The sequence below is a fragment of the Oratosquilla oratoria genome, chromosome 9 (assembly GCF_046742065.1).
Source record: "Oratosquilla oratoria isolate Oo_2021 chromosome 9, ASM4674206v1, whole genome shotgun sequence".
Taxonomy (NCBI): Eukaryota; Metazoa; Arthropoda; class Malacostraca; order Stomatopoda; family Squillidae; genus Oratosquilla; species Oratosquilla oratoria.
Window position 1 is genome coordinate 70,226,179 of NC_134785.1, and position 22,904 is coordinate 70,249,082.

Genomic DNA, 22,904 nt, shown 5'->3' on the forward strand with positions numbered 1-22,904 from the left:
AATATCTACACAAAGCACATAGATAATGTAACTAACAATATTTATGATAAAATGGCCTGTACCTATCACAAATATCTACTCCTTTAGACTTCCTTACTCTCTTCTATCTCTGCAACAATAGACTTTTAAAGTTATGTATAAATAACGCTTTTTGATACTCATAGGTTTTCTTTGTCAACAAAGAAACTATAGTGTTTGAATATAAATGATAAAGTACTATCACATCTGTAGAACTTTTCAATAATAAGATAGAATATAATATTATATTTTATTCTGTTTATCTACATATTATTTGAATAATGTATATTTTCATTTACGAATAAAATAATGTAGTTAAAAACATAACCGTTCATAACTTTAAAGGTTAACGCAGAGGCGTTGCGCTCAAATACAAATAAGTTTCGGGAGGTTTCCTTCCGAACCTTGTGTATTAATGTTCAAAGTGTAGATATTGTTCCGTCATCGGCGTTCCAGCGAAATGTTATCCTTAGATATTTTATATTTACTAAATTAATAGCTGCTGTTAACAGGCTAACAACTGTAAACAGTAATTTGATTTTGGTCATATACCACGAAGGGAGAGGACAGAGGTTATTGTACATATCAAAATTATATGGCTATAAAATGTCGGTTGTGGAAGAAGAAGTGGTTAATCTACTTAAAAACAAGTTCTTTGTTGTGGGACTTGATAACCAACTATGCAAATGGAATTCAAGTAAATTTATAGAAGTTTACCACCTACTTCTAAGTGTGCTGAATTCTAGTTACGATCAACAATGTGATAATGAAGAAAACTCACTAAAACATATAAGCAGGTAAGATACTAAACTCATTATTCAATTTATACACTGTTCTTTGATGTTTTTGTACCTACCTGAGTGGAATGAACTTCGGTTTTCTTTGTAATTATCATCCATGTATTACCCCTAAGTTTGAGGTAGAACTTTCAACTTACGCATAACGTAACCAAATCTATTGTGGTTAATTTGTCTGCTTATAATTGTTCTGTTTTCAATGCCATATAACATATTGCCAGGGTTAGCATAACACTGATGTATATTGTACCAGTGTTTTTTTTAAACTAAGACCAGTTTTGATAATATATGAGATAATCATAATGAGAGTAAAGATGGACATATGGCTGATGTGCTAGTATTTATGTAAGAGAAAATAGTATTTATTAATGTCAGAGAAAATTGTCTCCCTATTGTTCATCTACAGAACCCATCAGCATCCTTGCCTCCAAAGGCCTGACATTTGGTCCCAAAACTGGGCCCAAGATCTCACTCTGTCAGCTATGAATGTTCAATGTATTTCCTTCACCATTTCATATAATAAATACAGCTGACAGCTAGCGACTGCTCCCATTTTGCTTATATAAGCACTAATAGGGTGTAGACAACAGCGTAATTTTATCAGAGATCTTTGAGAAGGCACAAGGGCCGTTACCAGTGACCTATGGGATTGGGTTTCCAATCATTGATATTCCAGTCAATGTTGGTTATTATTAGTTGTTAAAAAGAAGTAGGTTTCTAGAATTGGTTCTTATAGTAGCAATATGATTAATGGTGACTTGATTGTTTCAGGTGCAATCTCTAGTAAAATCAGACCAGCTCTTGGTAATGGATTTCATGTTTCCATTTACAGGTGTGTTCGCTTGCTTGGGTTAGGTCATCTCATAGCAAAACCACGCTCACTAGTGGATTTCAGGAAAGCCCCAAGGATAATAACTGCCTTGGAAGACAAAATCACGGCAAGATATGGGAACGGTACTGCACAGCGTATCAGATCGGTAGGTTCCATGTTTCAGGCTTAGTAACTTTAGGACTATAGTATATAAAATAATTGTGAATGAAGTGTCCTGAAGAGAATGATAGAAACAAAAAAAATATTTCCTTTGAAGTTGTGAAATTTAAAATGGACAGGGCGGGGGATGGGGGGTGAGGTAGTATGTGTGAGCAAATTTTGACACAGCCCGAAGGGATTTCTCCCCGTCTTCTCCTTTATGCATGGGGGGACGGAGAGGGGGGTCGCCGATTTAAATGAAGCGGCCTTGCTGTGGATGTGCTGTGTCTTGTGACACTGCTTCTGATCCAGGGCAGTGGACAAGGTGCAGGGATGACCCGTCATCCAGGAGGTGCTAAGATGAGAGGGAGGGTGGAGGGGTGTGGAGTGTATTCAGGGATGGAATGGGTGGGAATGATTTTATGCCTTTTCCTTTTTGGCTACCTCCCTTGTAAGGGGGAAAAAGCCTTGGTATATGTATGTATGTATGAATTCTAATGGCAGGCTATGGTATTAAAGATGGTTCTTTAAGTTTCACTAATGTTGAATTTCTTTGAATATGTAGTAAGGGATGGACATGACTGAGGTTGAACAGGATCACATTGAACAAGAAAGAGAGATTTTGTTAAATATGGTCATGTTAGATCAAAGTTCAATCTGTATTTCAGTTCAATCTCGCTAGTGTATGTAACATAAAAAACAGGATAATCCATGACAGTGGCATAAGATTGTCCAGCAGGTATACTCACCTGTGGTGTTCCTTCTACTTGACATGATGGCAGTTATGACGGTCTACAGTCTGCACCAGTGGTTCTCAAACTATGGGTCACAACCCAAAGTTGGGTTGTGAGATAAATTTTGATGGGTCGCAGGGACAGAAAATTCTCACGTATTCAGAGTATTTCAAATATTTGACTAATTAACTTTTTCTTTTAACTGTACATTACTTATGTAATGTTTGTTCATCGTCTGTTAATTTTGTTTTGTTAAAGAAAAGCTGTACACATTATTTTTTTTCCCAAGTAAAGTGTATATATAATATCAGTGTCCATTTTGTTTCTCTTTACTTTATTCTGGGTCGCAAAGGATTGAAATGTTCCAAATAGGGTCGCTCACGAAAAAGTTTGAGAACCACTGGTCTACACTAACATGTTTACAGTTGATGCTAAGATCACTAAAAAAAAGTGAGAGGTTGAGAGAACTATGATGATTCAATAGTGGTATGGTCTGTGCACCAAGTGAAGGATGTGTTGTTCATTCAATCTGTTGACCAAGGTCTTTCTTGCAAGAGACTTGTGGCCCCCCAGTATCTCCCTCGGGAGATCTATGAGAGGACCCGAGGACTTGTTTGCCACTACAAGGCTGTGGGTTTCCAGTGAATGGAACTCAAAGGAGCAGTTATTATTATTGATGTAAAAAACATTCCTCTGATGTTTTCTTGGGAGAATGTAGCAATTTATACTTTAAACTTTTGTAGGTCATCAAGGCACTGGAAAAGAAGAAATCACACAAAGTTAAATCCTGTAAACAAGTGAAGCTGAAGGACTTAGAACATCAAGAGAATGAAGAACCCTCAACTACTTTATCCAAACCCACAATAGCCAAACCCTCTGGTGCTGGGACAATATTGACAGGTACTTTTGTTTAATTTTGATGATGGCTCTTAATGTATTGCTGTAGTTTTTCTGGGTGTACTTTTGCATTGGATGCTAGAGGAGTGTGCATCAAACAAGGAAGACTGTGCAAAAGGTAGAAGTGAATGGAGAATGGTTGTAAATGAATGAAGATATGATGTGGTTTAGTGGGATGTTCTTGTCTGATCTGTACATTATCATTAGGAAATGTGAAGTGGGGTTGTCAATTGTCTGTTGGATCCTGCTGTGGAAGTATTGTCTTTATGCACTGCATTTAACCTAAGTGGTGTAGCAAGGAATGGACGAGTGTTCATACATGAGGTGCTTAGCTGGGAAGAGCAACAAGTGGATTTTGGAAGGGAGTGGGCTGGGTGTATGCTTTGACATGGCCACCCTCATAAGGGCTTTGGATATATGTATGCATGCATATTTATACTATGTCATAATAACAATAACAAGGCAAACCAATGTAAGAAGAAAAACTGTCAAGGGATCTATTGGCCCATAACAAGACCATTATAAAAAGTTTTATTAGTAATAGGCTACCTCCCTTATAAGAGGGGAAAAGCCCTTGGTATTTCGATGGATACATATATCCATGGACTTTTCCCCCTACAAAGGAGGTAGCCAAAGTCAAAGGCATGAATCCACCCAGTTCATGCCCACATACTCCATACTCCACTCCCATTCACGATCCTTCCCTCCCTCTTTTCTTGTCTCCTCCTGGATTGATATTAATAGAACTATCAGTAATGGATAAGAGTGAATGGAATGAGATTGGGAATGTAAGAAAGGATAAGGGACATTCTCCTCATCTGTTTCATAATTTATTTTGAGTGGATGACAAGGGAGGGGGTCACCATGTGATGAAATAGAGGAACTGAACTAGTTCTGGCTCTTGGCTCCTGTTGTGGAAGTGCTGTGCACCCCTGCATTGACCTTACCCCAAGCAGTGTAACAGGGGACAAGTGATCCTTTATTCACCAGGTGGTGAGATGGGAGGGATGAATGGATTTTCATGGGAAGAAGTTGATGTTCTCTACTGATGTGGTATGGGTCTTTGGATGGGTGTGATGATGAATGTTTATAGGGGAACCTGGGATAACAAACTTAATGTCCTGTGACTCCATTCTTAAGCTGAAACATTCGGTAACCAAAATAATTTTTCCCAGTTAAATTAATGTACATACATACATATACCAAGGCTTTTTCCCCCTTACAAGGGAGGTAGCCAAAAAGGAAAAGGCATAAAATCATTCCCACCCATTCCATCCCTGAATACACTCCACACCCCTCCACCCTCCCTCTTATCTTAGCACCTCCTGGATGACGGGTCATCCCTGCACCTTGTCCACTGCCCTGGATCAGAAGCAGTGTCACAAGACACAGCACATCCACAGCAAGGCTGCTTCATTAAATCTGCGACCCCCCTCGCCGTCCCTCCAATGCATAAAAGGAGAAGACGGGGAGAAATCCCTTCAGGCTGTGTCAAAATTTGCTCACACACACCACCTCACCCCCCATCCCCCCGCCCATTCCACCTCATGCATCACATCATCATCCATATACAACCATTCTCCATTCACCCTGTCTTCCGTCCTCTCCCATCCTTCCTCAACAGACATTCCCCTCTTCCCCAAAGCCCCCTTCACCCCATCCATCCACCTCATCCTAGGACGTCCCCTCATGTTCACTCCCTCCACATCTGCCTTCCATACCTCTTTTACTAGTCTTTCTTCACTCATTCTTTCCATGTGTCCAAACCATCCTAATACTCTTTCATCAACCCTATCTCCCAACTCCCTTTCCACTCCCGTTCTTCTCCTCACCTCTTCATTTCTCACTCTATCTAGCCTAGTAACTCCCATCATACTTCTCAGACACCTCATCTCAAACACATTCAAACTCCTCTCTTCCTCTCTTATGTTCCATGTTTCTGCCCCATACAGTGCTGTTGGCACAATCACTCTTACAGTCTCCTCTTAGCATCCATTCCCAAATGTCTAATCCTCATTACACTCTTTAATCCACCAAGGCATTTACTCGCTTCTCTCAATCTACATTCTACCTCCACCTTCACTCCACCTTTTCCTGTCACATTTGCACCCAAGTATCTAAAACTATCCACTTCCTCCAGTCGCTCTCTCTTAATGTTCACTTCCAGTCTACTGCCACTTTCACCTCTTGTACATCTCATCACCTTACTTTTACCCACATTTATCTTTAGCTTTCTTCTATCACATACTCTCCCAAACTCTGTCACCAACTTCCTCAGTCCCTCCTCCGATCCTGCCACAAGCACAGTGTCGTCCGCAAACAGCAGCTGGCTCACCTCCCACTTTTCTCCATTTTCTTTAACCATCTCCAATCCCTGACCCACTACCCTTGCATTTACCTCTCGCACTACCCCATTCATGTATAAGTTGAACAGCCAGGGCGACATAACGCATCCTTGACGAAGTCCCACCTTTACCTCGAACCACTTACTCTCTCCATTTCTAATCCTGACACAAGCTCTACTACTCTCATAAAAACTCTTGACAGCTCCCAGAAGCTTTCCTCCTATCCCATATATCTGCATAACCTCCCACAGTGCCTTTCTGTCCACCCTATCGTAAGCCTTTTCCAGATCCATAAAAGCCTTCCCCTTTCCTATAGCTTTCTCACATATTTGTCTTACCACAAAGATCTGATCTACACAACCTCTACCTGTCCTAAATCCACACTGTTCCTCACCAATTACTCCCTCTGTTCCTCTCCTAATCCTCTCAATCAAGATCCTCCTATAAGCCTTCCCAACTACACTTAAGCTAATCCCTCTAAAACTACTACATTCACATTTGTCCCCTTTTCCCTTGTAAAGTGGAACTATACAGGCACTCCTCCAGTCCTCCGGCACTCTACCCTCTCTCCAGCAAACATTAAATAACCTCACCAGCCAGTCCACCATCACTGTACCTCCTTTTTTTTTTAGACATTCTGCATGGCATCCATCCAGACCAGGTGCCTTACCTGCTTTCATCATCTTAACAACAGCCTTCTCTTCATCCTCCCTTATTTCTCCTCCATTTTCCTTACTCATCACGGTCATTTTCTTAGCATTTCCCACTGCAACTATCTTTCCCTCCCTATCCTCCTCCACATTAAGCAACTCCCTAAAATATTGTGCCCATCTTCCCCTTACTGCCTTCTCTTCCATTATCATCTCTCCATCTGCACCTTTTACCTTTTCTTCTCTACTTGATTCGCTTCCTCTTCCTCTCTTAATTTCTTTCCAAAACATCTTTTTATTACTTTCAAAATTTTCTGTCATACTCTTACCCCACTTCACATCTGCTCTCCTCTTTGCCTCCTTTACCTTTTGTTTTACTTCTCTTTTCTTTTCTTTGTACCTCTCATATGACTCCCTTGTCCTATTTTGTAACCAATCTGTGAAAGCTCGCTTCTTCTCTTCTACAACCTTCTTTGTTTCCTCATCCCACCATTCACTACCCTTCCTTCTATTTCCTCCTGTCCTTCTTGTTCCACACACCATCCTTGCACACTTTGTGACTCCCTCCTTGAACCATCCCCATTCCTCCTCCACACATACCTCTACTCTATCCTTCACTCCCTCCCACTCCTCCTTCAGCTTCTTCTTGTATTCCTTCTCCTTTTCCTTTTCATTTAAAGAGTTCACTCTAAGCACCTCCCTACCTTTTGTCCCTTTCCTCTTTCTCCATCTATCCTCCACTCTCAACTTACCTTCCACCAAAAAATTATCTGATATTCCCCCACCCTCTCCCCTTAGCACATGTACATCCTTAACTCTTCCTATCATAATCCTATTTACCACTACATAATCCATTAACGGTCTATCTACCACCCTTCCATCCACCACCCTCTCCCATGTGTACTTATGCTTGACTTTCTTCTGAAACACTGTATTTGCTATCATCAACTCTCTTTCTAGACACATTTCCACCATCAACTCTCCACTACGATTCTTTCCTGGAACTCCACATTTCCCAACCACTCCATCGATTGGACCATTTCCTACCCTAGCATTAAGGTCTCCCAGTACTATTACATTGACATTTCTCCCCAAATCCTCTATGCACTCATTTAAATCTATCCAAAGGCCTCCCTTTCTTCTACACTCTTCTCACTGCCAGGCCCATATGCACTTACAAAGACCCACATCTCCTTTCCCATTTTCACCTTCATCCACATTATCCTTGAGGAAACCTCCTTCCACTCCACTACACATTTACCTATCTCTTCATTTACTAGAATAGCTGCTCCTTCCCTCCCTCGCCCTCTCTTCACTCCTGATAACCTCCCACTTACACTCCCAAACTTACACTCACCCTTCCCTTTCAACTTAGTTTCACTCAAAGCCAACAGATCCATCTTTCTTCTCACAAACATACTACCTATCTCTTCCCTTTTACCCTCATCTGTACCACATCCACGCACATTAAAAGACCCAAACTTTAGGGTGCTGTTCCGAATCTCCCAGACCCTCTTATGCCTTCACTTTTTCGTTTAGGAATGTCCCCTGTGGGGCCACAAGGAGAAGGATGCCTAGTCCCACTCCCCGTCCCTTTCTTCTCACCTCTTACGATCCAAGTGGGAATACTTGGTGGCAGTATTTTTGTCCCCCACCACAAGGAATTCCCCCACAGCAGAAAATGAATACTCAGAGAAGTGGTACAGGACAGCAGCAAGGGATTGGGGGACAGCATAACGGAGGGACAGTCGTAGTATAAAAGTGTCATAATTTCTCTATGAAGAGTTTTCCTCTATCATAGACAAAATGATGTGTGGCTCTGGTCCATAGGGGTGTCCCATATAGACCCTAAAGTATCAACTGCATGCTACTTTGCCACAATAACAAGCAGCCAATACCCCAAAAAGAAAAAGGCATAGAAATCACTCCCACCCATTTCATTTCCCATATATTCCACTCCTCTCCACCCTCCTCCCTCCCTCCTATCTTGGCACCTCCTGGATGATGGGTCATCCCTGCATCCTGTCCACTGCCCTGGGTCAGAAGCAGTGTCGCAAGACACAGCACATCCACAGCAAGGCCGCTTCATAAATTCAGTGACCCCCCTCTCCGTCCCCTCATGCAGAAAAGGAGAAGACGGGGAGAAATCCCTTTGGGCTGCGTCAAATTTTTTTCATACATACTCCCTCACCCCCCATCCCCCACCCACTCCCCTTCATGCATCACGGCCTCATCTATACACAACCCTTCTCCATTCACCCGTCTTCTGTCCTCTCCCGTCCTTCCTCCACAGATATTCCTCTCTTTTGTAAAGGGGTAAATCCATATGAAACCTACCAATTTTTTTGCAAATTTGAACCTCACCGTCACCGATTTTTATGAAATTCGGTATGCATGTAGAACTCGGTGAGACAAATTGATTGAGACTAGTCTCACGTTTCTATCTTTTATAGAACCAGAATTATGGTTTCCGACAATTTTGAGAAAAATCGAAATTTTGAAGGTACGGCCTAATTTCAGACATGCATAACTTTGTTAGTTTTTGTCGTAGAACATTCGTTCATATGTCATTGTAAAGCTAATGAGTAGCTCTGCAACTTTTATTCTATTCATATTTTACCTATGAGGTCAAATAAAAAAGTTCCATTTGACCTTGACCTTTGACCTTGAATAACAAAAAACACGCCATCTTCGATTTTTTTCATTTTTTGTACAAATATTCACCATCATCTTAATAACCTTCATGCCAAATTTCATAGTGGGACATTCATGGGATCAGAAGTTACAGGCACTTAAATAACTATAGGTATAAGAAAATTTTGGTATTTTTTGATCTGTATTATTTCAAAAAATTCATATCTCGGTTATTTTTCATCACAAAACGTTCACTAATATACCATTTTAAAGCTGATGATTAGCTCTACATCTTTCATTCTATGCATTTTCTACCTAAAAGGTCAAATAAAAAAGTTGTCTAACCTTACAAAAACTTTTTTTTGTGGGGTACAAAACTTCACTACTTACCTTATTGTATTCAATATCCAGGTATACAAACTGCTTGTGTATAGGATTTGTATATCTAAATTTTTTATCTAATATTAAATAAATAAAATATAATATTTATAAATAAAATATCTAATATTTTGTATATCTAAATTTTTTTTATATCCTTTTTACAGATAAAATATTTACCCACCAACAGAAATAAATGTACTGCAATGGTGTCGTGGTGTAAACAATCAGAAATAATTACAGCATTTAGATGTTTAAGCTCTTCCTCATCTTTATAATAGCATACAAAGGGGTGTAATGTAGCTTGTGCATTATTCCAATGAAACCCCTGAGCTGCATCTTGTAAAATGAATGAGTAATTTTCAGCAAAATCTGCCAAAATCAACATTTCTCCATCACCTAATGTTCTCTTTTTCTCAGCGCAAAATTGCGATTGATGCTTTGCAATATAATCATGCCGTTTCAATAATTTAAGATTAGAACAAAATTCTTCAATAAACTCATTTACAGATTTACTGATGGTTTCTAATGTTGTTCGATCTGTAGAAATCCACCTTTTATATGAAATGTCATCAATCATGTGTTTTTCAAAAATTGTCTCTAAATATTCAGCAAAATTATTCGAGAGAGAGTTGCAATCAGAACACTGATGAAAAAACAGTCAATTGACTTTTCATTGCAAGTAGTAGCAGCTAAGCAACTAGTGTAATCACTCAAATGAATCTCTTCACCTTCTGTACAACAAGAAAGCCCGGATCCTACTATCATCAGCTTAATATTCTGGTGGATGGTGCATACACATACACTATGTGTTCCAGCTCCGCCTGCCAATATGCATTCCTTTGGCCTAAGTTCTGCAAATTTTGAAAACCCTACCTTTAAGGAAGGATGTTTTGTTTTCAATAATTTGTATGCTTCCCTGAGGTTACAAAGAATTAGATGTTTCTGTTCTTGTACCTTAAATCCTCCTTTCCTGACAGATTTATAATCTTTCTTTCCTGGCATAATCCTACTTATTTCCTCAGATTTGTAGAAATGTAAGATAATGTTTTCAGTTTCTTTTGAGAAAGTTGGTAATCTTTTGTTTGGGAGAGCCATGAAACCTTTTTCTTTTACTAAGTTTTTTGCTTGTCTAGCCATATATTGGGTCACCTTGAACTCTTCCTGGATTTTTGATCTGCTCCAGCTTTTTGGAAGAACAGTCAAAATCTGGAGTTTTTCTGAACGTTTTTCTGTTGTATTAAATTTTTCTTTTAGCTGAATAACAATTTCTTCATCTGCATTTGTAACGTGAGAGGCAGATGCTGTTGTATGGTCTTTTGATGTTGATGGTGCTGAACCAATTTGTAAGTTACTGCAAATATTATCTTGGATTTTCTTGGCTTTTTCTTCCTTATAGTAAATTCCTTTTTCAAGTCTTTGTTTTTTTACTGGTGACTCTCCAATGATTGATAGAGACTCATTAAGTGCTTTCAGGTCAGTATCTTTGTCAACAAAAACATCATCTTCCGACCTTTTATCTGAAGAAGATGATGATTCATTATCTGTTGTTTCAGGGACTGTTGCTGGTTCATTTTCTATTTCAGTAGTTTGTAATTCTCGACTTCTTTTCGTAATTTCTTTCCTGCATTTGTCACAAATATAATAACCTTCTGTAAGGTTAAATGCAATGTTCTTTGCCACAAAGTCTTCTGACATTTGCCGATTTCCTTTCTTATTAGGATCATCATCATGAAGGTTGATAGGATTACAACACACTTTCTTGAATTTAAAACTTCTTCCAAGCATTTTTAAACTTATTTCTGTTGGTGGGTAAATATTTTATCTGTAAAAAGGATATAAAAAAAATTTAGATATACAAAATATTAGATATTTTATTTATAAATATTATATTTTATTTATTTAATATTAGATAAAAAATTTAGATATACAAATCCTATACACAAGCAGTTTGTATACCTGGATATTGAATACAATAAGGTAAGTAGTGAAGTTTTGTACCCCACAAAAAAAAAGTTTTTGTAAGGTTAGACAACTTTTTTATTTGACCTTTTAGGTAGAAAATGCATAGAATGAAAGATGTAGAGCTAATCATCAGCTTTAAAATGGTATGTTAGTGAACATTTTATGATTAAAAATAACCGAGATATGAATTTTTTGAAATAATACAGATAAAAAAATACCAAAATTTTCTTATACCTATAGTTATTTAAGTGCCTGTAACTTCTGATCCCCTGTATGTCCCACTATCAAATTTGGCATGAAGGTTATTAAGATGATGGTGAATATTTGTACAAAAAATGAAAAAAATCGAAGATGGCGTGTTTTTTGTTATTCAAGGTCAAAGGTCAAGGTCAAATGGTACTTTTTTATTTGACCTCATAGGTAAAAAATGAATAGAATAAAAGTTGCAGAGCTACTCATTAGCTTTACAATGACATATGAACGAATGTTCTACGACAAAAACTAACAAAGTTATGCATGTCTGAAATTAGGCCGTACCTTCAAAATTTCGATTTTTCTCAAAATTGTCGGAAACCATAATTCTGGTTCTATAAAAGATAGAAACGTGAGACTAGTCTCAATCAATTTGTCTCACCGAGTTCTACTTGCACACCAAATTTCATCAAAATCTGTGACAATGAGTTATAAGTCATTGGTAGGTTTCATATGGAATGACCCAAAGCCCCTTTCATCCCATCCATCCATCTAATGCTAGGACGCCCCCTCATATTCACTCCTTCTACCTCTGCCTTCCACACTTCTTTTACTAATCTTTCTTCACTCATTCTTTCCATGTGTCCAAACCATCCTAATACTCTTTCATCAACCCTATCTCCCAGCTCCCTTTCCACTCCTGTTCCCCTCCTCACCTCCTCATTTCTCACTCTATCTAGCCTAGTAACCCCTATCATACTTCTCAGACACCTCATCTCAAACACATTCAAACTCCTTCTCTCTTCCTCTCTCATGTTCCATGTTTCTGCCCAATACAATGCTGTTGGCACAATCACTCCTTCATATAACCTCCTCTTAGCATCAATTCCCAGATGTCTATTTCCCAATACACTTTTTAATCCACCAAGGCATTTACTCACTTTTCTCAATCTACATTCTACCTCCACCCCCACTCCTCCCTTTCCTGTCACAGAAACACAAAAACCATTATTGTGTTTTAATTGAATTTTTCTTTACTTTCACACTAACATATACACATACATACATACATACACCAAAGGCTTTTTCCACCTTACAAGGGAGGTAGCCAACATGATTCCTCTTAATAACAGTTTACTCTTTAGGTCACATAATAAGACCTAAAATATTACAAAAAGTGCAAAAATAACAACAAGTAATGTTTAAATGTAGCCCTTGGACAGTGTTCACAGCAAATGCACCAAAACACTACTTAGCCAGTGGGATTGCATGTACAGGTGAATGCATATGTTTGTACCCCAAAGAATCATTAACAGAGACAAAAGTTATTCACAAAAATTGTTCATTAAAGGGGTGTTCTTTATCCGAGATTCAACTGTACTTTTATTTGTCCATCCCCTTACAAGATGTAAAAAGACATTGGATTTTGTATATGTATATTCCTTGAGCTGATATTGTTTAGTCTGCTCACATCAAGTAAAGGGTTGAGAAAACATGATTTTGGTCATGGTGAATTAAATAATTGGACAAGATGCAGGGATGACCCGTCATCCAGGAGGTGCCAAGATAAGAGGGAGGGAAGAGGCTTATAAGAAATATAAGTGCTCGGGTGCATCTAATGACTATGAAAATTATGTATCAATACAGAGAGATTTAAAAAAGACAATAAGGAAAAGAAAACGACAATACGAAATGAACATCGCTGATAAATCCAAAGAGAATCCCAAAGAATTCTATAGTTACATTAGAGATAAAAAGGTTGTTAGGAATCACATTGGTCCACTATTATCTACTGACGGTCAACTTGAATATTTAAATGAAGGAATGTGTAATATCTTAAACAATTATTTCAACTCTGTATTCGTAAACGAAACACCTCAAAGTGAATTCCAAACTGAAACCTGTGAAAAGTCTGGGGTAAACTTACTCACTACGGTAAATATAACAAAAGAAAAAATTAAAAGATGTATAGACAAACTCATACATACATACATACATATACCAAGGCTTTTTCCCCCTTCCAAGGGAGGTAGCCACAAAAGGAAAGGCATAAAAACACTCCCACCCATTTCATCCCTAAATACACTCCACACCCCTCCCACCCTTCCTCTCATCTGAGCACCTCCTGGATGACGGGTCATCCCTGAACCCTGCCCACCGCCCTGGGTCAGAAGCAGTGTCGCAAGACACAGTACATCCACAGCAAGGCCGCTTCATTTAATCGGCGACCCCCCCTCTCCGTCCCCCTTTGCATATAAGGAGAGGACGGGGAGAAATCCCTTCGGGCTGCGTCAAAATTTACTCACACATACTACCCCACCCCCCACCCCCCCGCCTATTCCTCCTCATGCAGTCACAACATCATCCATATACAACCATTCTCCACTCACCTCTGTCTTCCGTCCTCTCCCTTCCTTCCTCAACAGACATTCCCCTCTTCCCCAAAGCCCCCTTCACCCCATCCATCCACCTCATCCTAGGACGTCCCCTCATGTTCACTCCCTCCACATCTGCCTTCCATACCTCCTTTACTAGTCTTTCTTCACTCATTCTTTCCATGTGTCCAAACCATCCTAATATTCTTTCATCAACCCTCTCTCCCAAATCCTTTTTCACCCCTGTTCTCCTCCTCACCTCCTCATTTCTCACTCTATCTAGCCTAGTAACCCCCACCATACTTCTCAGACACCTCATCTCAAACACATTCAAACTCCTCTCTTCTTCTCTTATGTTCCACGTTTCTGCCCCATACAGTGCTGTTGGCACAATCACTCCTTCATACAGTCTCCTCTTCGCATCCATTCCCAAATGTCTATTTCTCATTACACTCTTTAATCCACCAAGGCATTTACTCGCTTCTCTCAATCTACATTCTACCTCCACCTTCACTCCACCTTTTCCTGCTACACTTGCACCCAAGTATCTAAAACTATCCACTTCCTCCAGTCGCTCTCCCTTAATGTTCACTTCCAGTCTACTGCCACTTTCACCCCTTGTACATCTCATCACCTTACTTTTACCCACATTTATCTTTAGCTTTCTTCTATCACATACTCTCCCAAACTCTGCCACCAGCTTCCTCAATCCCTCCTCTGACCCTGCCACAAGCGCAGTGTCGTCCGCAAACAACAGCTGGCTCACCTCCCACTTTTCTCCATTTTCTTTAACCATCTCCAATCCCTGACTCACTACCCTAGCATTCACCTCTCGCACCACCCCATCCATGTATAAGTTGAACAGCCAGGGCGACATAACGCATCCTTGACGAAGTCCCACCTCAAACTCAAAGTTAATAAAACACCAGGGCCTGACGGCTGGCATCCAAGAATCTTGAAGGAAATGAAAAATGAGATTGTTGTTCCATTAGAAATTATTTTCAAGAAATCCATCATATCTGGAGATGTCCCAAGAGAATGGAAGCTAGCTAACGTTACTCCCATATTCAAAAAAGGTGACAAAAAGAAACCAAATAACAATAGGCCTATAAGTTTGACTTCAATCGTAGTAAAAATAAAGGAAACTATCATCAGAGATACTATCGAACATCATTTAGAAAGTAACCGTTTGATAAATGATAGCCAGCATGGTTTCAGACGGAAATGTTCTTGCATGACTAACTTACTCGAATTCTACAACACAGTTATCTCCAATTATGACAAAAGAAACAATATAGATTTAATATATCTAGACTTGCAAAAGCTTTTGATACCATTCCACACGAAAGACTACTTACTAAATTAGCTTTGCATGGAATAAGTGGTAGCCTATTAGGTTGGACTAGTAATTGGTTGAATGGTCGAAAACAGAGAGTTGTTTTAAATGGAAAACTTCTGGATGGAAAAGTGTTGCAAGTGGAGTTCCTCAGGGTTCCGTTCTTGGGCCACTTCTATTCATAGTATATATAAATGATATAGACCATGGACTAAAATCTACTGTTTCCAAATTTGCTGATGATACAAAACTGTGCGAAGTATGATTACAAGTTATTTGGTAATTCGTTAACAAAAGTTGATAGTGAAAAAGATCTCGGCGTAATTATCAGTAACGACCTCAAATCATCCAAGCAGTGTATTTCAGCCTCTGAGAAAGCAAATAAGATTCTGGGACTGATTGCGCGATCTTTTGATTTCAAAAGTCCATCACTCATTAACAAGCTATATAAATCGTTAGTTCGTCCACATTTGGAATATGCTGTTTCTGTATGGTCACCGAATCTCATAAAAGACATTGACAGACTGGAAAAAGTACAACGGCGAGCCACAAAACGGATTCCAAATATCAAAAATAAATCATACGAAAATCGACTAAAACACATGAATCTGTTTTCCCTAAAAAAGCGTAGACTCAGAGGTGACTTGATACAGGTCTTTAAGATTTGAAAGGGAATTGACAACATCAAAAGTGACAAAATTTTCACATTGAATGAGAATCAGACAAGAAACAATGGTCTCAAACTGTCCGGAAATAGATTAGATTTAGAAGTAGGTAGAAACAACAGTGTAGTAAATGAATGGAATAAACTTCCTGCACAGGTAGTGCAATGTAGTTCAGTTCGAAGCTTTAAGAATCAGTTAGATAAATACCTAAGTAAGATGCTGTAATGATTATAATTTATCTTATATTATTTGTTTTTGTTGTGTTATCATTTGTCTCTCTGATTTTCATTTATTATTAGTTATATGTCAATTTATTATTATTTACTATTTACCTGTTTGTTTATTATTTAACTATACCTATGCATTTATTTATGTATTTTATTTGTTATTTACATTATTATAGTTTTTATTTATTGTTTTATTATTAATATGATTTTTTTTTCGCATCCGACCTAGATATGGATCAAAAGGTCTCCTGTCGGCATGCTCCGCCTTTGTAATCCTTTGTGATATGGATGGAATGGGTGGGAGTGGTTTTTATGCCTTTGTTTTCTGGCTACCTCCCTTATAAGGGAGGAAAAAAGCCTTTGGTGTATGTATGTACGAGTTAAATAAATATTTGTACTTTTTTACAGGTCGCCAGTTACCAAGAACACCAATGAGGGTCCTTAATGCTTGTAATGTAAATAATTCTAATTCAAGACAGTCATTGACATTATCACCTATGAAGAACACTGGACAGCAAGGAACTGTTACCAAAAAGCTGTCTCAGAACTTGAAAAGTTGTAGTTCTGTTGAATGTGAAGACATTTTCGAAAAGGTGACTGATGTTAAAGAGGGTAATGAACAGATTTCTGCTGTGCCTACGGGATCAAGTAATTCAGGTAAGATACCATTATGCAGGCAGTTAAATCGCACTCCAGATCTTCATACAAGTAATAGTGTCCTTCATGATGAACACAAATTTACTTTGACTGAAACCACACAGAAGACGGAACTTCAAACACCAACATCATTAGGCAGGCAGTTAAGTCATACTCAGGGTCATACAAGTAAGAATGCCCTTTCTCATGAACATAAATTTACTTCTACTGAAACCACACAGAAGACAGAACTTGAAACACCAGCACCATTATGTAAGCAGTTAAGTTGTACTCCAGATCTTAATACAACCAAGACTGTTCTTCCAAACCAACATGAAGTTACTTCCACTGAGGCCACACTGAAGACTGAAATTGATCAAACATCAGCACCGTATACGAGTTCTTGCTCTAGTAGGGTTGACACTTCAAACTGCAATAATATTTCAAATGTGGTAATCTGTGATCAATCTAGTATTAATGAAAAATACCAAGGACCATCACCCTCTATTATATCCCCACCAGAGGAATTTCGTAATGACTTGCTACCACAGTGTACACTTAACAGTAAAAATGAAAGAAATTCCAAAAGTAAATTTTCTGCACTGCAGTCTTCCCCAAGTGATGGAGTTCCTCAAAACATGGGAACATGTGACTTGTCAGTCATTGAAAATCTTCCAGCTGTGTATGATGACTGTAAGTCCAGTGAAGTGACCAGTCAAAATGAGGAGACAATCAGTCAGAGTGAGGATAAATTTGTTCAGGATGTCAGGACAGGAAATATAAGTGTTCCTCAAGATGTAATTGCTCTTCATGAAGATGCTACAGTTCCTTACTTAAACTCTTCAGTTCAGAATATGTATGAGTCATACACCCTCCCACAGGCTTTGTCGTCCAGCCTTGGAAACAAGATTCCATTGGGTAGGCAGCTTAGTCGTACACCACCATTCATTGTTCTTGAGCAAAAGTCAGATACAAAAGCAAGTGATGGTAATGTATCAACAAAAACCAAGAGTTGTAATACTTCTGATATTACCTCTGTAAGCTCAGACATTTCATGTGATGCCACATCAAAAGCTGGTTTGGGAAAGACATTTATAGTGTCATCAGAAAAAGAAGAATGTATATCATCAGGTGATTTGCATGGTGACAGTTCTGTGACAGAGGGTAGTCTTGCTGTGCAGAAAGCAGCCAATGAAGATGATTTAAAGGGACAGGATGAGGGAGGTACCGATAACATTCTACAAGAATTACTTGAAGCCACTAAGAATTTATATGATGATGACAATTCTTTGCAGATCTTTAGTAGGAGAAAGCAAAGAAAGCAGGTGAAGCCTGAAGAATTCTCCAGATGGCTTGAAAGTAGCCTAACAGTAAAGAAAGAGCTTATAGATGAGAACAATGTAGAACATATTTTTGAAGTGAATACTAGTAGAAGAAGTTCAATTTTTCCTGATGAGAGCAGGTTGTCTATTCTTGAAGAACAGCCAGTACTTTCTGCCAGCTATTCATTCCATTGTGGAAGAGAATCCTCCCAGTCTCCAAAACGTCTTTCTATACTTGAGAATAGTATTCCTACTGGCAAGCAACTTTGTCGCACACCTCCATTACATTTGGTAGGGAGAGATTCAGGTACACTATGTAATAGTACTTCGAAAGGCAATAGCACTTTAAGCAGTGGACTATCAGAAAAGGTAGTTGGATTAGAAACAGGTGTGGAACATGAAAGAAAACCAACCTCACTAGGTGACAGTGAAAATATTGTAGAATCACCTAATATAACTAAAGAATCTTGTAACAATTTAACCAGTGTAGTGTCAGGAAAGGCAGTCAAATTACAAACAAGTGTAGAACTTGAAACAAAGTCAGATATACTCACAGACAGCGAAAATATTGCAGAGCCACCTAATGTAACTGAAAACTATAACAGTTTAAGCAGTATAGTGTCAGAAAAGTCAAACGAGTTAGAGACAGGTACAGATGTACTTGAGACAGATGGCTCTCATATAAAACTGGGGCTCCCTGTTACATTTAACCAAGAAGATATTCATCAAATCATGCTTGAGATCGATGAGGATGAATCATTTGAAATCTTTCCAAAGGAAAAGAAAACCAGGGAGATAAAGGAAAAGACTGATAATGTAACTTGTACTGCTGCAGGTGTAGTGCTAAAAGACACTGGTGATGTATCAAAGGAGAACTTCAGGAATGTAGTTACTAAAGCTGAAACATGCTCAGGGGAGAATCTTGAGCATGTAGGTCATGTACTTAAAACCGTAGTACCAGAAAAGCACAGAGATGAATCGTATGAGATTCCCCCTGAGAAGAAGACCACAAAGGTGGAGAACAGGAACACCCTGAGGAAAATTGCTGTGAAGAATATGGCATATAATAAAAGAAAGGGTAACAGGGGAAAGGATTGCATGGAAGATGATGTTATAACAGATTGTAAATCTTTGCAGCCAAGTGGGAAAGCTTCAAGACAGAATGCCAAAAATTTGGAGAAGTCTTGTGTCTTTATTGAGGGTGTACACAAAGATAAACAAGTCAGTGATATGGATGACTCGCTTGCACAAATTTCCTCTGAAACTGTAAAGAAATCAGAACCAGGTAGGAAGACTCGGAAACAAAATATCAAAATTGAGGAGGAAGAATTACACCATATATTGTCCAAGGATCTGGAAGTTGTACACAAAGATAAACAAGTCAGTGATATGGATGACTCGTTTGCACAAATTTCCACTGAAACTGTAAAGAAATCAGAACCAGGTAGGAAGACTCGGAAACAAAATATCAAAATTAAGGAGGAAGAATTACACCATATATTGTCCAAGGATCTGGAAGTTGTACACAAAGATAAACAAGTCAGTGATATGGATGACTCGCTTGCACAGATTTCCTCTGAAACTGTAAAGAAATCAGAACCAGGTAGGAAGACTCGGAAACAAAATATCAAAATTGAGGAGGAAGAATTACACCATATATTGTCCAAGGATCTGGAAGTTGTACACAAAGATAAACAAGTCAGTGATATGGATGACTTGCTTGCACAAATTTCCACTGAAACTGTAAAGAAATCAGAACCAGGTAGGAAGACTCGGAAACAAAATATCAAAATTAAGGAGGAAGAATTACACCATATATTGTCCAAGGATCTGGAAGTTGCAGATGAATCCTTACAATTTTTCTCAGAAAGGATACCCACACAATCAGCGATCAGAAACTCAAATAAAGATAATAAGAAAACAATGTCAGTTGAAAGTAATCCTGAAGAAGATGAAAAACCAAACCCACAGAAGAAGGGGACATCAAGACAGAAGACTGGTCTTCAGGAGAAGAATTTGGACAATATGTCAACCAAGGACGTACAAGTATATTCTGATACAGATGTTAGGAAATCAGAGCAGGCCAGGACACTGAGAAAAAGTGCCAGATGTCAAAAGAAAAAATTCCACCACATGTTGCTTAAGGATGTAAATGACAAACATGAACAAGTGTATAGGCCAGAAGATGAATTGACTGAAAATTTCCTAGATAGAGATGTATACCCTGGGAATGGGAGTTCAAGTAGAGAAGCTGTTGAAAAAACGGCAGTATGTAATGAAGGGTTAGTAAATCAGGGCTATGTAGCAGACGGTTTGGTAACAGACAAGCAACCAAGAAACAAACAAATTAGGACTTTAAGACAGGCAACAAAAATTCATGAAGAAAAATCCTACTTCACGAAGGGTGTACAAGAAGACATCCAAGATAGCATGTCTAATGATTCATTCATGAAAGTTCTCTCTGAAACAACTACAGGGAAAATGAGACGTCAGACCAAGAAGACTGGGCAACATGATGATAAAGTGAAAGGAAAAGAATCCCATCACATGTTAACTACAAATATTCAGGAAGGTCATGATGATTATTCAACTTCATTAATTGGACTGAAACATCATGATGAAAATATATTGGATGAGGGAATCCTTCATACATTAAATACTCTGAAGAAGCAAAGAGGCAGAAGAAGAAAAATTAAAAAGGATGCAGCCATCGATCCCACTGGTGACACTGTATCGTCAGAAGATCAAACTCCAAATAAGGTACAAAAGATTACTTGTAGAAGGACCAGAAATAAAGTTACAGGATCAGTTGCTCCTGCTGTTTCTGAAAAGTGTCAGAAATTTGATAGTGGAAGAAATGTAGATGAAAATAGTGGTGTGGCAAGAGGCAAATATTGTAAAGATAAAGAATGTGATATAGTCAGTGCAGGCAGCTCAGAGGGAGACACAGGTGATGTCTTGTTTGGGAAAAAGGAAAATCAATATTCTGAAACTATGGCAACCAAAGACAAAACTCCTGAAGCCAGTAAGGTGGGTATTTGCAGGCAGATTAGAAAGAGACAAGCAAAGTATGACACAGCACAGCCTGAAATAATCACAAAAACTCGGGGAGCTAAAAAGAGGTTTATGGAGAAGACAGATTCAAATGCTAAAGAAGGTGAAGGAGAATATACTCATAGTCAAGAGGACTTTCAGTCATCTACAACTGATGGTAAGAGAAGAGGTAGAAATGCAAAGAAAGGTAAGGACATGGCATTTAATTCACCTCCAAGTAAGACTGTGAACAGTTCTACAGATAGAATCAATCCTAGTGAGAATGAAGCAGGAAAGGAAACATCTTGTGATCGAGCTAGAGTGACAAGGAAGGGTAAGACGGGTTGTAAACGTACTGCTGAAATGAAATTAACTGTTTCTTATAGAGAAAGTCCTGTTAAAGTTGCTGAGCCAGTGGGAATATCAGAAAGGAAGGCCAGAAGAACTACCAATCTTTCCAAATTAAAAGATGTTGTTGAAACCAGAGAGTCCAAGAGGCCTTCTAATGGCAAGGGAGTGGAGCCTTTAGAAAGGAAGACCAGAAGAACTATCAATGATTATAGATTTAAAGATGCTGTTGAAACCAGTGAGACCAAGAAAGCCTCAAATGTGAAGGAAACTAAAGCTAAGAAGAATAGGAAAAAGTCTTAAAGGTGTCACACTTGTGTTTAATTGTTGCAAAGCTCAATCTAGTGGAATTCTAAGTCATCCGCTTGATGTAAACCTCCCCCCAACACACACACACATATACAAGAAGGAAATTGTTACCCATTAAGTAAGGTGGCTAGGTACTCTCATCTTTCATTCCCATCACAAATGTCAGGATCAGTAACAGGTATCTGGTCCTCTGAGATGTATGTCAGAGAGAATTCTCTCCTTAATTTATGTTTTCAACATCCATCAACTTCATCTGGAGGTACAGCCCTGAGGGGTGGACATTTAGTCACCAAACTAGGCCCAGGGTATTTCTCAACTTCAACTGCATTTTCTCCACCTTTTCACATAAGGATATATGGCAGCTGACAACTACTCCCCTTCTATATGAACTGGGGGCAGACAGACCCACTGATGTAATACAAACAACAGTCCAAAATTTCTTTTCAAAGAGATCTGTGGGAGGGCCCAAAGACTGTGAGGACTTTAGATTCCCTGTCAGTGAAATTTATGGCAACAGTTTCTCAACTCAATCACCAACTGCTTCAGAATCAGCCACAAACACAATGTCATCCACAAACAACACTTGGTTCATTCACTGAGTCTAAACCTCTGCATAGCACCCTTGTGTCTACCTCCCATACCATCCCATCCATATGAACAATGATGGTGACATCACATGACTGACTTAGTTCCACCTTCACCTCAAATTATTCACTCTCCATTTCTGACTTACACATACTCTTCTACTAATGTAAAAACTTTTGACCTCTCAATAGACTTCCTCCCTATCTGCATCATACTCCACAGTGCAGTTCTTAGGTGTCAACTCACCTTATGTGAAAAGGTGAAAGAAATACAGTCATAATTGATAGAGATCAGGGGTGTAGTCTTGAGACAGTGTCCGCCTGTTGGGGAAGTCCAGGTGGAGATGAAGATGTGTTTATTGGTTACGAAGACAGGCAGTAGAGAGACGATTTATTCTGATGCCCATTTTCCAAGATCATTACATGGAGAGACATGTTGTTGGTGCCTGGCATTTAGAAAATAAAATAAAAGAGCATGAAAGAAAGTTG

General features: G+C 38.8%; 1 protein-coding gene across 1 annotated transcript in view; it reads left to right on the top strand.

The window, feature by feature from the left end:
- Positions 1–361: 361 nt before the first annotated feature.
- The window catches only part of LOC143028553 (uncharacterized), a 23,956-nt gene continuing 1,413 nt past the window's right edge, over positions 362–22,904 (top strand). Inside the window, exons 1-4 of the mRNA XM_076190828.1 lie at positions 362–815; positions 1,648–1,792; positions 3,263–3,419; positions 16,592–22,904. The exon at positions 16,592–22,904 is cut by the window's right edge and continues 1,413 nt beyond it. Of these exons, the coding sequence (XP_076046943.1) occupies positions 625–815; positions 1,648–1,792; positions 3,263–3,419; positions 16,592–21,825 (5,727 nt within the window). The 5' untranslated portion in view covers positions 362–624 and the 3' untranslated portion in view covers positions 21,826–22,904. The remainder of the gene's footprint in view (positions 816–1,647; positions 1,793–3,262; positions 3,420–16,591) is intronic.